At 42.2% G+C, this 17,958-nt stretch overlaps 1 protein-coding gene across 3 annotated transcripts in view; it reads right to left on the bottom strand.

The window, feature by feature from the left end:
* Positions 1 to 330: 330 nt before the first annotated feature.
* The window catches only part of ETV1 (ETS variant transcription factor 1), a 57,332-nt gene continuing 39,704 nt past the window's right edge, over positions 331 to 17,958 (bottom strand). For all 3 annotated transcript variants that reach the window (XM_069959340.1, XM_069959342.1, XM_069959341.1), the window contains 5 exons: positions 7,300 to 7,368; positions 7,122 to 7,190; positions 5,425 to 5,594; positions 3,839 to 3,940; positions 331 to 2,894 (listed from right to left, as the gene is read on the bottom strand). In XM_069959340.1, coding sequence (XP_069815441.1) covers positions 2,673 to 2,894; positions 3,839 to 3,940; positions 5,425 to 5,594; positions 7,122 to 7,190; positions 7,300 to 7,368 — 632 coding nt within the window. In that variant the 3' untranslated portion in view covers positions 331 to 2,672. The remainder of the gene's footprint in view (positions 2,895 to 3,838; positions 3,941 to 5,424; positions 5,595 to 7,121; positions 7,191 to 7,299; positions 7,369 to 17,958) is intronic.

The raw sequence follows: 17,958 nt of genomic DNA, 5'->3' as shown, positions 1-17,958 counted from the left end.
AATGTTGTATACATTATTTTTTAATTGAATGACAAACGTGTTAAGTCAATTTTGCACACATCCCGCATAGGATTGGTCAACGTGCAGGTTAAAAATTCTATGAGCGCAAATACATTCATCAGAATTAGCCTTTGCGCGGTCTGTAGTCTCGCATTCCACTAAGACAATGGAGATTTTTTTTTTTCCATAAAGCAAATTAAAATAAAAATAAAAATAAAATATCAGTAAAGAGAAGTGTTGGGATTTCTATAAATTTTGATGTTTTTATCCAGAAAAAAATATTAAAATTAAAAAGAAAAAAACAAAAACAAGAAACACACACAAAACCCATAAGTTTCCAATAAATTTTCAATACATATTCTTTCTGTACAGGACTTCTTAAAAATAAAACAAAATGTCAGAAATGTAACCTTTAGAAATTTCTCCCCAATCTGATTTCTGTTCATTTACATAGAGCCTCCAGGTAAGTGGCAGTAGACCCAGTCCATCCAACAGTTTCCGCTTCAAGTTCCGAGAGTCCTTTAAGAAGCAAAAAGACTCAGATCCCATGTTACAAAAAGTTCCGGCTGAGCCTCCCACAGCGAGCAGTCGCTTACCAGTCATTTGTTGATGCACAAAAGCTGATCACCTTGCGGCAAAGCTATGTCCTAAGCAATAAATGACTCAAATCATCTATTTTGTCCTGAAATGCTACCTGTAGTTACAGCGATGCGTAGAATGACCGGAGAGTAAATTTAGCATCAAAGAGAATAGTACAGAAAATATACAGCAGCAGAAGCAATTTTTTTTCTAGTATTTATACATGTTATGAACAGAACACAGCAGTAAAAGGCATAAATGCATATTAATGGGTACCATGTCTAAAAATTACTAAAGTACCTATTTAGTGTATTGGTTAATTTTGAATATTTTTTTTTATTTGTTTTTGTCTTTTTTTCTTTTTGTCCAAAGAGTGCTTTCTCTGCAGCCAAATAGCATAATAACGTGTTACAAAGAGTACAGTTAATTCTTATTAAATAGCTTATTCGTAAGTCATATATATTTTGTTATTCACTAAGAATTTTATAAATTCACATCTAAGAACAAAAATGTAACAAAATTTGTAAAATTTGCACCATTTTTTTTTAAAAGAGCCACTGACTCCTAAAAACATTGCATGCTTTTTCCAAGGTCCGATTACAAGTAATCCATCGGAATGGAGGACTAGCGTAAATATAGCAGTTGCACCAGAGTCATGTTTCCTGAAGGACTCTTTACAGGCTATACACAGCACATATTATTTGGGGGGCCCTGTTTGCATTGGGGCCAGGAGCCTCAAGTCATACCTCTTAACAGGAAGTAAGGTCTGTATACACAAAACCACGTAAGCCAAACCAAAGGTCTTTCCTCTTTATGTTGGTTGAGAGAGGGGTAGGGTGTGACGGATTTTCAAAGTGCGACCCTATTGTTCTCAAAAAGGCTATGTGGCTATGACTTACCCAACCCTATAGGGAACACATGAAAGTTCTACCATATGATTAAGCCAGAAGAGAAAACTGTCTGCTTTTTAGTTATAAAAATGGATGGAAACTTCAAGGCTTGTATCGAGTTACAAGTTACAGATGAGAAGATCCATCAATACTGGCATCTTGTGAGCCATGGTCTTGAGACATTACAAACAAAACTACATGCTTAGCCATAAGTCTATTAGACCTCAAGACCTGTTGAAGTTACCGATGGCTAAAAAAGTTGGCTGCAGCCCTAGTACTGCCTGGAAAACATAACTTTCCAAGGATGCACCCAACTTCTTCAGCCCCGGTAATTAAATGCTGAGACTTTCGGGTTCGGACAGACCAGAGAATGCTCGAGTTGTGCTCGTCTCTAGTCTTAAATGTTAGAAAACTTTGCCCCAGAAGCAGGAACTAAAGATGTCCAGCCTTATTCTGCTTCCCATAACCAGTCATGGAGCCTGGGTATGGAGGAATGGAGGAGCTTGGACATCTGTAAAGCTTTGAGAGCAGGTCCTTAATGAAGAGTTCTCCTACGTAAAGAAGTCTCTATTCTATATGAAAGTATAGACAGCCCTTCCTGGACAAGATTCTCACCTTACCCATATGTTTCCGAATATCACAAACATATACAGGTTTGACTAGATGAAGGTTGTCAAAAAGATGGTATGCATGTACAAGAGTCAGTGGCCTTCAAAGCAGCCAACTTTGGGGCAAAAAGGTAGGAAAAAAAATATAAAAGGAAAATACCAAAATAAAGAAAGCTTAATTTTTTTTTATATAGCCATTTACACCATTAACTGTACCCTGTGTATCCAGAAATAATGTACAATATCTCATGAGATCTTAAAACTGAAGAAAAGAAACACAGTCATGACTTATTAATGAAGTACCGTGAGCTTTAAGTCCCCTTCCCGAGCATAAATGAATATTATATATCCATCTGTTATCGTCCTGTTACATACATAGTATCAGTTTTATCCCCTGTCCCTCAAGTAAAGTGCTTTGTCCATGGCAGACCATAGCAGATATGCAACAGGAAAAGCCCATTCGTGATCTACTAAATATATATATTTATATATTTATAAAAAAAATTGTATATTTTGCTTTTCTTGGGTCTTGCGAAGAAAAGTGAAATGATCGTCATCATAGAAAGGTCTTTTTTTTTTTTTTTTTGCTTTTTCGTTAGTAAACGTATCCTTCATTGTATGGGTGACTGTTACAGTAGCCTCCGTCTGCCATGTAGGGAATATTTTCCTCAAAATGGGACAGTGGTACTGTATCCTCTTCGTTAATGTGTCGCTCCATGTCCGTTTTCAACAGCGGCCGTTGATTGTCTGGGAAGGCCATAGAGAAGAGCGCTTCAGGGTCGCACACAAATTTGTAGACGTATCTTTCTCCGGCGACCTTAATTAGAGAGAACAAAAAAAGTTTAAGAATCACCATCTATATCAATTTCTTCCACTCCATATTCAAGACATTTAAGGTGTGATGTATGTAAATGTGTGGCCATTGATGTAGATAATCCTTTGGCTCCATATGTCACTCGAAGTGTATAATCCACTGAGCAGTATACTTAAAGGGGTTAGAAAAACATGGTCTCTTTCTTCGAGAAACAGCGCCACTCTTGTCTTCAGTTTGGGAGTAGGTTTTGTAGCTCAGTTCCACTGAAGTGAATGGAGGTGAATTGTAATATCAGACACAACCCTGAGGACAGGGGTGGTGCTGTTTTTGCAAAAAAAAAGTAGCTGTGCTTTTGCTAATCCTTGGTAAGACCATTAAGAGGGCTCTAACCTTACTGGCAAAAAAAATTAAAGGATCCCATACACATTGGAGAAATGTCAACAAAATTGGGTCTCTCAGCCATAAGATATCAAATTTTTTGACATCTTACATTTAATTACTGAACTTTTTGGAACTCTCTGAACTATAAACTGGGTCTTCTTTGGAATTGGAACCAGTAAAAAGTAATAACCTGTCTTGGATTCACTGTATTCTCCTGGCATAATGTTAATGGTGGGCAATGGCTTCATGGTATGGGGCAAGAACTGGGCACCCCCAACAATGAGGTGGCCCTTGTCATGGTTCTTGGCATAGATGACTGCTTCCATGTCTCTACTTAATTCCAGACAGCAGTTTGCATAACAGTCTCATTTTTGGTCGTAACCTATTCCCATTGGTTGGACATCTACTGATTTTACTTTTCATGTTATGTGGAAATAAAAAATAGCTTAAAAAATAGGGTCATAGTCGTGTCATAGCAAAACCCTAAGAGGATGGTGAAAAAACTAGGGCTTTTGTGAGCCCCAATACCTATCATTTTGATGACCCCAACCTTATAGAGGTCTTACCTTTTGCATAATTCCCTTCTCATAATAATAGCGCAGTGAACGACTGAGCTTGTCATAGTTCATGGCGGGTCGGTTCTTCTGTATGCCCCATCGCCGCGCAACCTATCATAAAGAAAAGACCAGAAAATGAAACCATCTGTTTTTTACTTCTTTTTATGCATGTAGTCTGACCTACACCTTCAGTGGACCTTCACCTACTTGAAGGACAACTTTTTACCTACTAATGTAGAGAATGGAGCAATGGTGGAGGGGAGAGGCATTAATGTTTGGTATTGTACCAGTTTGTATTGGTATTATATGCAATGTAACACACTAAGGGGGCATTCACACATTCTGTGCATGGTCTGTTATTAAAGGGAAACTATCAGCAAGTTAGACAAATCTAACCTGCTGACAGCCCCCTTATGTGCACGAGGCACAGAGAAGGAAGGTTTGTCTCTTACTTTCCTCCACAGTGGTGTTCCCATTCCCAGTTAGTAGTTGAATCTATGGCCCAGCCACAGTTAGGAGCACTGTTCCGCCCCCATCGCTCCGGCTCAACCGCTGCATTGATTATCATTAGAAGCAGCAGGCAAGCTTGGTGTGATGGGGGCGGGGCAGTGCTTCTAAGGGGCCTATTCAATGGAGCGATAATCGGCCTAATCATCCCGATGAAATAGAGAGAACGATCAGCCGATGATCGTGTCATCGGCTGATCGGTCATTAAGGTTCAAACCTAAAATCCTTGGTCGCCACCCGCACATGGCTGGGTGGAATAGCAGGTGGCAACCGAGGATTTTAGGTTTGACACAAAACATCATACATTACCTGTCCAGGCTGCATGTCTTCTCCTTCTCCCGATCCCGGGCCGCAACAGCTTAGGAGCTGCCTGTTTGAGATGACACACCGCTCAGCCAATCACTGGCTGAGACCGCCGCGGCCAGTGATTGGCTGAGCGGTGTGTCATCTCAGACAGGCCTCTCCGAAGCTGCTGCAGGGCGGGCGGGACCGGGAGAAGAAGAAGACCTGCAGCCTTTACAGGTAAAGTATGAAACAAGGGCTGCAAGGACATCGGTAATGATGTCCCTGCAGCCCTTGCTAAATAATTGTCGGGCTCATTTACATCGTTGATCGGGCCCTGGTTGGCCCATGGAATACCACCCTAACCGTGCCTTGGATTCAACTACTAACTGCATGGAAACAGCACCAAGGAGGAAGGGAAGAGACATATCTTCCTCCTCAGTGCCCCATGTACATTAGGGGGCTATCAGCAGGTTAGATTAGTCTAACCTGCTGATAGTTCCCCTTTGAGGACAATGTGCTACGGAATGGACCGGGAGCTCTAAAAATGTTTAAATTTTCACGCTATGGTACTGACATGATCCGCTCCGTTGTACATCTTCTGTAATTATGGATGCGTGAATGCCCCCTTATTCTATCATTTACCATGTGTTCTCCCACTACAATCAGGAAGTGGCCTACGACTGACCAATATGCTCAACTTCCTTTGTGGAGATCTGCCGTTGGACTGTCTGCCTGGTACAAGCAATGAGTCAGTATGACAGTGCCAGCAATGGACAAACACTGGGCCAGAACAATGCACGCACCTCCTCGGGCTCAATGAGCTTGAACTCCATGCCTCGGCCTGTCCAAGCAATAAAATGGGAATTGGCCGGATCATCAAGTAATGCGACTAAAAACTGCCATAACTGGAGCGAACCTCTTCTCTGGTAGGTGGGCCCTTCGCGGTACAGTCCAGGCTCTTGTTTTATATCACCTGCGAAAAGATAACAAATTTCCACAGATTATTACAGTATCTTAACTAAAAGAGTTAATATATATATACTGTATATATATATATATCGGAATTGACGTTATTTTTTTTGTTCTTTTTAAAGGACGGCAACCTAATGTCTCACACTGAATTTAGGTCAGTGGCCCTTTAAGTCAAGTGCTTCACACGGACCTCTAGTTACGTAGTATTACATTCCCGTGAAATTCCTGAATTCAGCAAGTGTTATGTAAGCCATACAGGCCATTCACAGAAGGGCCGCAGTCCGCCTGGAATCCTGCTCTAGCTTGGCTGCAGTCCTGGGGGTTGCAGAAGCGGCGGTGGCGGTGCGGTTTTGCAGATGTTGCCGACAATAATAATATACATGATATACGCTCAGGACACAAAAGCCCAGAATGTTTCTCTTTGCTTATCCATAAGCACATGATTTGTCCCATAAATATGCAAAGCCTTGTGCGTCAGTCACTAACAATGCTGAGTTATAGCTCTGGCCTTTGCAGGCTGGATAATTGTATGGCTGGTATGAAGCAAATTCTTGCAGAAAGACTCATAAGCTGCTGGTGAGAATGCCAAGATTTCACTAGGAGAGCACGGTCAGGTTCTGGTGTCTGTACAGGTGGGACACATCAGTCTATGTATGGTGCTCATAGAGGCAAACAAGCTCTTGGTCTTGGATCTAAAGCTGGCCATACACATTAGATCAGTTTCAGCTGACCTCCTGATTCTCCCCCTGATGAAGCTGGGAGAGAAAAGCGTGGGGCAATAGGATTTCAACTTGCCTGAACCTTCTGTTCTCTGAGGAAATAAGACAGGGGCCAGTAGGTAGCTTTTCCATTTTGGAACATATACGCACTTGGCCAAGGTGAGTGTGCATGTGTGTGGCGGTGTGGGGGGAGGGGTCGAGGAGGAATATCTGTTTATCTCTTATGAAACATTATGGATCTTTGGTCCCACCCAGGAGGAGTGGCAAGAGTAGTAGTTACCTATCCATGATCAATAGCACATCTACAATCACCAGCATTCACGGTTGTACTTACTTTCTTCTAACAATCATACAAGTTGATGAAGTAGTTACAACACAGGGGGGAGAAGGATGGTGCAGCAGAAGTTGGACATATCTGATCCTTTTGCCTCAGGGCAAACAAGCCGATGTCAGAGATGTCTTGCTTACTCCTCACTCCCCATGTGGAACAAACACTCAACTGAGCAGAGCATACAAGTGTATGGGGAGGCTAACCTAAAGTCCATGGCCAGCTAAAGAGTTTACTTGGACAATGACTTCCCAATCTGTTGTTGTGTTTTGCCACACTATAGATTTTGGACCCGCCCAGGAGGAGCAGTAAAAGTCGTAGTTGCCTATTTGTGTTCACCAGCGCCTATGCGTTTAGTTTTCTTACTTCTAACATGATAACACAAGGTGATGAAGATGGTGCAATACAAATTTTCCAAGATGCAGAATTCAGTACAATATTAAAAAAATAATGATAATAATTAAATATTCGGAACACATACCTTCAAATTTCTCTGGGACCACACATGTGTCATCATAAAACTGTCGAGGACCCTTCTCGAACATACAGCCTGAAACATCAAATAACATAAAAGGTCAATCGTGAGCTGAAACCGATACGCGGTTGCCATGGTGCGGAACGGCGTATAAATAAATAAAAACAGCTGTAGAATAAAATACCTTCTGTCCCGTTGGGATGTGCCAGGAAAGCTTCTTGCCTCATGTAAATGGAATGGCAGCTAGGCACTTCTGCAAGGAAAAACAAGGCAATGCTAATCAAAGAAGTGTCTGGAATTGAAAGCGTGCAGGTTATCAATGAGACAGCCTGCAGACAGAAGAGTAACAGAAAGGGACACGCGCTGCAGCGAAAGGAAAACTGTCAACACATGGTTAGCCTTCTCCCAGACGCACGCACGTGGCACGGCAAAATGAAACGAGAATATGAAGAACATTGATTTTATCTAACACAGTCACTTGAACTCAAACTTTCAGCATAATCAACCTTGCTAAAGGTCAGCTCCTTTGGCAATCACACTTTACTTTAAATAGCACTTAGTATCCCCCACCCCCACCCGCCCCCTTTAAACTGGAGCGACTCACATTTGCCTGATCTGTTCTGATTAATTACATTATCTGAAGGCTGTACGTCTACCATGAAAAGTGACAGAATACAAAGTATCCTTTTAAAAAATTTTATTTTATTTTTTTTTTTGGAGGAGGGGCAACTTTACACCACAAAAGTGGTCAAAATTTAAACATATTTTAAAAAAAAAATCTATTAATATTTTAGGCAGTACAAAAAAATATCGAGACAGACTTTTTAAAATTTGTATGTGTAACGTTGTTCGATTTTAAAAGACGTCACGATTTTTTCTAAATTTATTCTGTAGCTTTAAATTTTATGTTGATACATTTTTTATGTAGAGATTTAAAGCATAAAAAGGTGTCAAATGGTTGTGTTAATTATAATTATTATATACGCAAAAGTGTTATAATAAGCATTTCATTATTTTCCCACCAACAACACTCGTGTATCCTCTGGCTAAGTGATGATAAGTATCTGATCAGATACCAGATATTTATCACCTATTCTAAGATACAGGAGTGTTGCTGGTGGGAAAACCGAGGAAATACCGTGTTTCTACGCATATAAGACCGTCCCCGAAAATAGGCTTTTTGGAGTAGGCTTGAAATATGGCTTGAAAGTCCTGGTTATAGTCAGCTGATCAGATCACTGACACTGGGTGCTGAGCGTCAGCCAATCAGGGCCAGACCTGTTATGCTCCGCCCCCACCTGCTGATCATAAGCTGCAGGGGTGGCAGGAGGGGTAAGAAGATGAACAGTAAGTGACGTTGAATATGGGGGGACAAAGGGTATGTGGGCCAACTGCAGAGGAGGAGGGAGAAATACAGTATGGGGACTACCTGCAGAGGGGGAGGGAGGTATACAGTATGGGGGAACAACTACAGAGGGGGAGGGAGGTATACAGTATGGGGAACAACTACAGAGGGGGAGGGAGGTATACAGTATGGGGAACAACTACAGAGGGGGAGGGAGGTATACAGTATGGGGGGGACAACTACAGAGGGGGAGGGAGGTATACAGTATGGGGACTACCTGCAGAGGGGGAGGGAGGTATACAGTATGGGGAACAACTACAGAGGGGGAGGGAGGTACACAGTATGGGGACTACCAGCAGAGGGGGAGGGAGGTATATAGTATAGGGGCTACCTGCAGAGGGGAGAGGGAGGTATACAGTATAGGGGCTACCTGCAGAGGGGGAGGGAGGTATACAATATGGGGGAACAACTACAGAGGGGGAGGGAGGTATACAGTATGGGGATTACCTGCAGAGGGGAGAGGGAGGTATACAGTATGGGGAACAACTACAGAGGGGGAGGGAGGTATACAGTATGGGGACTACCTGCAGAGGGGAGAGGGAGGTATACAGTATAGGTGCTACCTGCAGAGGGGGAGGGAGGTATACAATATGGGGGAACAACTACAGAGGGGGAGGGAGGTATACAGTATGGGGACTACCTGCAGAGGGGAGAGGGAGGTATACAGTATGGGGAACAACTACAGAGGGGGAGGGAGGTATACAGTATGGGGACTACCTGCAGAGGGGAGAGGGAGGTATACAGTATAGGCGCTACCTGCAGAGGGGGAGGGAGGTATACAATATGGGGGAACAACTACAGAGGGGGAGGGAGGTATACAGTATGGGGACTACCTGCAGAGGGGAGAGGGAGGTATACAGTATGGGGAACAACTACAGAGGGGGAGGGAGGTATACAGTATGGGGACTACCTGCAGAGGGGAGAGGGAGGTATACAGTATAGGCGCTACCTGCAGAGGGGGAGGGAGGTATACAATATGGGGGAACAACTACAGAGGGGGAGGGAGGTATACAGTATGGGGACTACCTGCAGAGGGGAGAGGGAGGTATACAGTATGGGGAACAACTACAGAGGGGGAGGGAGGTATACAGTATGGGGACTACCTGCAGAGGGGAGAGGGAGGTATACAGTATGGGGAACAACTACAGAGGGGGAGGGAGGTATACAGTATGGGGACTACCTGCAGAGGGGGAGGGAGGTATACAGTATGGGGAACAACTACAGAGGGGGAGGGAGGTATACAGTATGGGGACTACCTGCAGAGGGGAGAGGGAGGTATACAGTATGGGGAACAACTACAGAGGGGGAGGGAGGTATACAGTATGGGGACTACCTGCAGAGGGGAGAGGGAGGTATACAGTATAGGGGAAGAACTACAGAGTGGGAGGGAGATATACAATATGGGGGAACAGCTACAGAGGGGGGAGGGAAGTATGCTGTATGGGGGAACAACTAAAAAGGGAAGAGGAAGGTATACAGTATGGGGACTACCTGCAGAGGGGGGAGGGAGGTATATAGTATGGGGGGACAACTACAAAGGAGGGAGGGAGGTATACAGTATGGGGGAACAACTACAGAGGGGGAGGGAGGTATACAGTATGGGGGAACAACTACAGAGGGGGGGAGGTATACAGTATGGGGGAACAACTACAGAGGGGGAGGGGGGTATACAGTATGGGGACTACCAGCAGAGGGGGAGGGAGGTATATAGTATAGGAGAACAACTACAGAGGGATGAGAGAGGTATACAGTATGGGGGCTACCTGAAGAAGGGGGTTGTATACAGTGGGGGGGGGGACTACAGAAGGGAGAAGGAGGTATACAGTATGGAGGCCTAACGACAGGGGAACTTACAGTATAGGAGCCTAATAACAGTGGGACATACAGTATGGTGGCTAACTACTGTATACAGCAGGGCTACAGTGTAGGGCCATACTGTTTTTCTCTGAAAATAAGACCTACCCTGAAAATAGGACCCAGCTCTTTTTTAGAGAAAAAAAAAATAAGACCCTGTCTTATATTCAGAGAAACACAGTATCACAAGAATCGGGGCCCCAAGTCCCTTTGTTTGAATGAAGTTGATGGTCATGTATACGTCCTACCAGCGCTTGGACTCCTCCGTTATAGATGCCCGTCCACCTTATACTAAAATCATCATGCTGCCCTCACATACTCTGAGTGTATTCCAAAAAAGTGTCCATTTTGCATTTTTAGGCCATGTTCACACATCGCGAAAAACTGGCCACTCTGTGACTCGGGCGGGCCAGTGTTGGTGAAGATCTGCAGTACAGGCCAGATGATCTTCATTTGTGCGCCCGCATCCCAATTCACCATTGAACACAATGGAGAGTACGTCCGGAGCTGCACTCTCCATTGTGTGACCTGTCAGGGATGTGCTGCTGCTATTCAATGAATAGCCGCCGCACAAAACTGACATGTCAGTTTTTTATACGGCCGCTAGGGATCTCGTCCGGAGTGTATATTATGTATATAAACTCCATCCGGGTTTCCCTCAGAATGCAGTGCACGTATGTTGTGTATTAATCACGACCGTTGTTGCACATCGGCAACAACGGCCGTAATTAATACACAACTTATGTTGTATGAACATAGCCTTACAATGGGAGTGGAGATGAGCACAACTGGGGCATGTGCAAGTCCTTTCAGCATATGAATACCGGTGGTAAAGAAGTTGGATGCAGCCCTAGGGAGTCCTGGAAAACATGGACACTTCCATAGGCCTATGGCTGTACCCATGTTTTCCGGACTCCCTATGGCTGCATCCAACTTCTTCAGCCACTGGTATTCAAGGTCTACGTCTATTGTGCAACACTGTGTATAGTCTCCTGACTATACGAGCCACACGAGCAGTCAGCATCCTAAAATATATTAAAAACCATCAACATAGAAGAAGCTCAAAGCTAAAACCAAACGTCACCGGGAACACACAGAAATATCTGTTTCCCGGTCGTGTCATCGCGGATCGCTTTACTCAACGTCTAAGGTTTCAATTTTATGTATGAATAACACGACAAAAACCATCACGGGGATAATGACAGAGTGCCTTCTTCCCATTGACGCGGGCACAAGCCTGCTTTTGTTCTTCGGCAGCCATCTCCAAACTTTTGTTGAGCAAATTTGGACTCGGCCAGAGGATATGATGTTCTTACAGAAGATTACCATGTTTACACTGGGTAAATATTGAGCCGGCACTCTAACAATAATAACCTTATAATGCTGGATAATAGAGAAGGAGTTGTAGCAAAATTAAAGGGGTTTTCCACTTCTGACAAACTGTTATAAAGGTCCCCTAAAAATCCGCTAAATCAGTCATGCTGCTGGGACACTGTGGGGAAACTACAAAAAAAAAAAAATATATATATATATATATATATATATATATATATATATATATATATATATCAAATCAACTGGTGTCAGAATGTTATCCAAATTTGTAACTTATTTCTATAAAAAAAAAATTCTCCAGTACTTATCAGCTGCTGTATGTCCTACAGGAAGTGGTGTATTCTTTCCAGTCTGCTGCCACCTCTGTCCATGTCAGGAACTGTTCAGAGCAGCAGCAAATCCCCATAGAAAACCCCTCCTGCTCTGAGCAGTTCCTGACATGGACAGAGGTGGCAGCAGAGAGCACTGTGTCCGACTGGAGAGAATACATCACTTCCTGCAGGACATACAGCAGTGTGTACAATTTCCCTGCTGCACCACCACAGGAGAAATTATGCAGTACATAATTTTCATTCAAATCCATGTTTTTTCGCTCACTCTTAAAGGGGTATTCTGCTCAACCATAACTTTTGATATGTTGCTGCCTTTGGTAAGACTAACAATTTCTACTTCTTATTATCTATTCAGTCTCTTTTCCCCAATTCTGAGCTGCTGCTTCCGCCCCCTGCTCTATTCCAAGACAGCTGATGTAAACAAGTCCCTGGCAGGCTGTATCTGCAACTTTGTAGCTTTTTTGTAATGCTGGGAGGGTTAATCTCACTGGCAACTCACTGTGATTAACCCTACCGGCATTAAAAAGTTGCTACAAAGTTGCAGATAGGGACTTGTTCACATAATGTGTCTCGGAAGGGAGGGGGGAGGAGGGGGAGACAGAGAGAAAAGCTCACACACAGATTTTTGTGTCTTCAGCAGAAAGCAGCAGCTCAAAACTGAGGGAAGGAAACTGAATTGAAAATATGTATGGAAGGAATTGTTAGTCTCACCATGGGCAGCAACATATCTAAAGTTATGTTTGACTGGAATACTTCTTTAATGCAATTACAATGGCTGATCTAGTAGCAATACCAAGTGAAGAAAGTTAGGAATCTTTAAAAAGATATTCCTATCTTGAAAATGGAGAATGTATACAGTGTAGCTCATGGGGATACACCATATGCTGAACTCCCCATCAAAGTCAATGGGAGTTACACAACTTCCTTAAATGCTGCCTTTTGGTCGTTCCCAGCTTTCAGACCACCTCCAGTGGCCGCGAACAGTAACCCCTTTATGTTCTTATAACTAGAGGAAGTTTATGGTATCCTCTCCTGACCCTTAAAGGGGTTGTCCAGCAAAAATCTTTTTCTTTCAAATCAATTGGTGTCAGAAAGTTATATAGATTTGTAATTTATTTCTATAAAAAAATCTCAAGTCTTCCCATACTTATTAGCTGCTGTATGTCCTGCAGGAAATGTTTCATTCTCAGTCTGACACAGTACTCTCTGCTGACATCTCTGGCCGAGACAGGAACTGTCCAGAGCAGGAGAGGTTTTCTATGTGGATTCATAGAAAACCGAGACAGAGTTCCTGTCCCGGCCAGAGATGTCAGCAGAGAGCACTGTGTCAGACTGAAAAAAAACCAACACTTCCTGCAGGACATACAGCAGCTGATAAGTATGGGAAGACTTGAGATTTTTTTTTTAATAGAAGTAAATTACAAATCTATACAACTTTCTGACACCAGTTGATTTGGAAGGAAAAGATTTTCGCTGGACAACCCCTTTAAAGGGAGTGTTTAAGACTTTTCCTTTTTGTACTTTTACCAGAACTTTTTTTCCCACATTTTTTTTTATTTCACATGAATATCTTCGAAAGACAACAAAATGAGTTTTAAACACTAGACAATCCACCAGAAGACACCACCATATTTAAAAAAAAAAATAAAAAATTCCCATAATCCTCCTGTATTCTCTCGAAAGGTCTAACCGTTAATTTATGACTCCGAGAGCGGGTCAGGGCCTAATCAAATTGCAGAAACATTTCTAAAGTGATTATTCAATCAAATGACTAACATGGTTAATTAGGAGCCATAAACATTGCTCTGAGGTTCATCAAAGTAATGACTTGCTCAGAAAAATAGTAGCTAATTAAATTGCCGGCTGCTTCCATTTCTACCTTATCTAATAACCAGTCACATCAATGAAATTTAGCATTTACAGTTTCAAACTGTACGAAATGTTGATACAAAACACAGAACTATTTGCACCGGTTTAAACAGGGTGACTTCAAAGCAAACAATTAGAAGACGCTGAAGACTAATTGTATCTCGCTCTGTGATGAAGACGAGACTAAAGCCGGAGAAATGCAATTCCAAGAGACTAACTTGGGTCCAATTCTTTATCGGACGGGGGAAAATAGATTAACGCAAATTGGCTTCATCACATATTTAACGGTCGGGTGTAATGTGATTATTTTGGGGTTTAAATAGTCAAAACAGATCCACACTTGGCATAAAATGTAATAGAGTAGTAAATCAAGTAGAGATTAAAAATAATATATGTAAAAGCTAAAAAAAAAATGGAAAAAATTGTAAAGAAAAAAGAAAAATAAGCATAACACAAAATAAATAAAAATGTAAAACTATAAATAGTAATAAAAACAATAGAAAAAAAAGATATGAATAAATGTCAAAAAGTAAAAGAAAAATGTATTTAAAAATTTGTTAAAATATCAAAAAGTAGTACGTCAAAATGAAAAAAGTAAATAATCTAGGAAATTAAATATAAAAACAAAAGTAAAAAAAAAAACAACTTTAGAACGAAAGGCTATGTTCACACAACGTCAAAAATATTGAAAAGGCGGACGATTTTCATATTTAAAATGACGTCCATTTTTGCAGCGAATTAACTGACTGCTATGGCAATGCTTTGAAGTCAATGGGAAGACGGACGTCCAATGCACACAATGTATTCAATAACGGACGTTTTTACTGCGGACGTCAAAATAATGAACATGGTCATTATTTTTGGACGTCTTTTGCAAACAGCGGACGTTTTTTATTAGTTGTTCACACACAGTTTTTCTTTTGTCACCGTTCTTCCTCCGTTTTTACTATGAAATTCAATGGACTTTTCAATTAAGCCGCATCCAAAGTCCAATAAGTAACCAAACTAGAATAATGTACAAACAGCCGTCATTACACTAAGGGGAGGCCAGGCTGCTAAACGACGTCCGTTATTTTAGACTCAAAATGACAGGTGTCATTTTAAACGGAGCAGAAAAAACGCTGTGTGAACATGGCCAAATACAGACAATGAGAATGTGAAAAAAAAAATCCTAAAAAAGTTTTGTGTCCTCATACAATGTTATATTTGTAAATTTTTAAATATAAAAAAAACTTAAAAAAAAAAAAAAAGAAACAATACAATTAAACTTTGCTGGGTCTATGTTTGCATCTTTTGAAAGATATTGAATAAAAACAATTATTAGGAGGTACTTGAAGATGAAAGTGTTGCCGGTAGAGATGACTGCCAAGAAACTAATTAAGGCAAAATGAAAGCAAGTACATGAAGTTACAAAAATAAAAACAAGCCTGTGCTTTTATAGCGTTAAGGTCAAATTACTGTATGCGCTCTCTTTCTCGAACAGCGTTTCCATGTAAAAAGATGTGAACAACAGCCGCCATGTAGAAAACTGCAACAAAGGCAGGAAATTAAAAAAAAAAAAAAGTTTTCCGATGTTGAGGAGCACTCCTATAACTTACGAAATTATTAAAAAATTATTGAAAACCTATTATGGTCGCCTAAAAATATCATGTTTCTTTGAAATAAACCAAAAAGTGTCTAAAAAGGTGTTCCTGGATGACCCCAAACAAGTCTGTAACAGCATCCGCCCCTAGGTATAATACTAGTATCTTATGTGCCTTTGAGGCTAATGATGTGTGAACCTCCCAACAATCTGTTATCTTCTTGGGCTACACAGTACGCAGTGACAGACTACACAGAGGCCAAGGAAACTACATGGATAAGCAGGGACCCCTTTCATTTTGACAGGAATATGCCTGGTTGCTCAGCCCATAACATATTATCTGTATTAAAGTAAAAATAGTCACCTTCTCCCCACTCCTCTCTCTCTCTATGATCCTCGCCAGGTCATATAAACAAAACAGAAAAAAAAAGCCATTCTGGCCACATAGTGGGTACACAGCGGTTAGGGGATTATAGCATATGGCATCCTGACCCCTTTTAAATGGGTATGCTTGCCACTCTCATACTGACTATGTCCCAGTCCCCACAACTCATGTCTGGATAGCTACTGCTCCTGAGCGCTCACTTCTTGAGCAGGAACAAGAGAGACGAGGATACCCTAACACAGCCACATAGGAGCTAGAGGGGAGCAATAGGGGGGGGGGGGGGGTGTCAGGGCTTGGTATGTTTTTTTTTCTCTTTAATTATTACTATTAAAACCTACCCCTTCCTGTCCTGGCAGCATATAATTTTGGCCACAATAACCCTTTAAGGGCTGGCCCGCTCCATTCATTATTATTAGAAAGTAGAGGGCTGGTTGGGAACAGATCAACTCTATGGGGACAGGCAGTGCTCCTAATGGTGCCCCAGTGCTCCTAAGAGTCTTACCGGACCATGGAGCACACAACTAACTGCAATGGAATGGCACAGTGAAGAGGTAGGTATGTCTCTTACCTTCCTTCTGAGTCTCATGTGCAATAGAGACATATCAGCAGGTTAGATTTGTCTATCCTGCTGATAGTTCTCCTTTAAGGCTATGTTCAGACGCTGTATGAGACTGTCCGTCTCATCTCAGAAAAGATCATCCCGGCTGTTACTGCAGTACCGGCCAGATGATCTTTAGCGCTGCTGAGTTCTGATGCGGGCGCATGCATACGCGCCCACATCAAAACTCTCCACTGCTCACAATGGGGCGTGCGTCCGGAGCCACATGCTCCATAGTGCGCACTGACAAGGTTTTCTGCGGCCGCTATTCATTGAATAGAGGCCGCAGAAAACTGACATGTCAGTTTCTCACGGCGCCGCTAGGGATCCCGGCCAGAGTGTATACTATGTGTATACACTCCGGCCGGGATTCCCTAAGCCTGCAGCACAACGTAAGTTCCGTACTAATCACAGCCGTTGCAACAACGGCCGTGATTACCGCGGAGTTCACGTTGTGTGAACATGGCCTAATGCAGCTGTTACTGTATGGTTGGATTTCTTCAAGCCTCATTTAGATGCACGGAACATTTCTGCAACAAATCTGCCGCACGTGAATATAAACTAAAGCTCGGCTTGGCCTCAGCTTCCCACAGTGCAGCAGAGAAGGTCGAAAAGAGAAGAAAAAAAAAAAGTTGAATGGAATTCACAACCGAGTATTTCTTCTTTAATCTTTCACAGTCGAGAACACAGCTTTCTACATCTGTGTATATCCGGTACACACGGAGCCCATAAAATAGAGTCATATAACATACTGGCACAGCCAGCGCACATTAATCATTGCTGCGAGATATCTGGCAAGCAGAACAGCTGATGGAACTTTAAACCTTCCAGCTCAAGATTATTGAACCGCTCCGAGAATTTTCTTTCTTTTTTTTTTTTTTTTTTCCAACCTCCTCGTTGACTTTATGAATGAAGCTCTGAGCTACACAAAGACCATTCATGTAAGACAGCGCTTACAAAGGCAGCCCCCCTGGAGATCAATCAGTCATGGCTAAAATCTACGTGATTGGTTTAAGACCATCTACAGAACTTCCATTACAGATCTTAAATGCAGCCTGCGTTCCCGTGACCTCCCTTAATGCATAAAGAGTAAATCCAGACTGCGCAATTCTCAAATCTAATAAGGAGACACTAGCACTTACTGTAACTCTCCATCTCAATGATGTGTGTTTATTCGGGCTGCACCCACGACACCATGAGAAAGACTGACAAATTCAATCAGTGAGTTTTATTTTATTTGGTTTTTACAATGGGGCCTTTAACCAGGCTGAGTAAATTTTTTTCCATCATGGGAGGCCATATTGCCTTCAAACCGGGGGGGGGGGGGGGGGGGGGCAGGGGGAAGACAGTGTCATATAGCGTAAAAAAAAATATATATTAAAAAAATTATATATATTTACATAACTAAAGCAAGAGCGAAAGAAAAGACAGATGGCTTCAGTATGATCGGTCTTTGTTAAAGGGAATGTATCACCTCAAATTA

Source organism: Dendropsophus ebraccatus, chromosome 2 (genome assembly GCF_027789765.1).
Source record: "Dendropsophus ebraccatus isolate aDenEbr1 chromosome 2, aDenEbr1.pat, whole genome shotgun sequence".
Lineage (NCBI taxonomy): Eukaryota > Metazoa > Chordata > Amphibia > Anura > Hylidae > Dendropsophus > Dendropsophus ebraccatus.
Note: the sequence above shows the minus strand (reverse complement) of the source record. Positions and strands in the feature narration are given on the sequence as shown.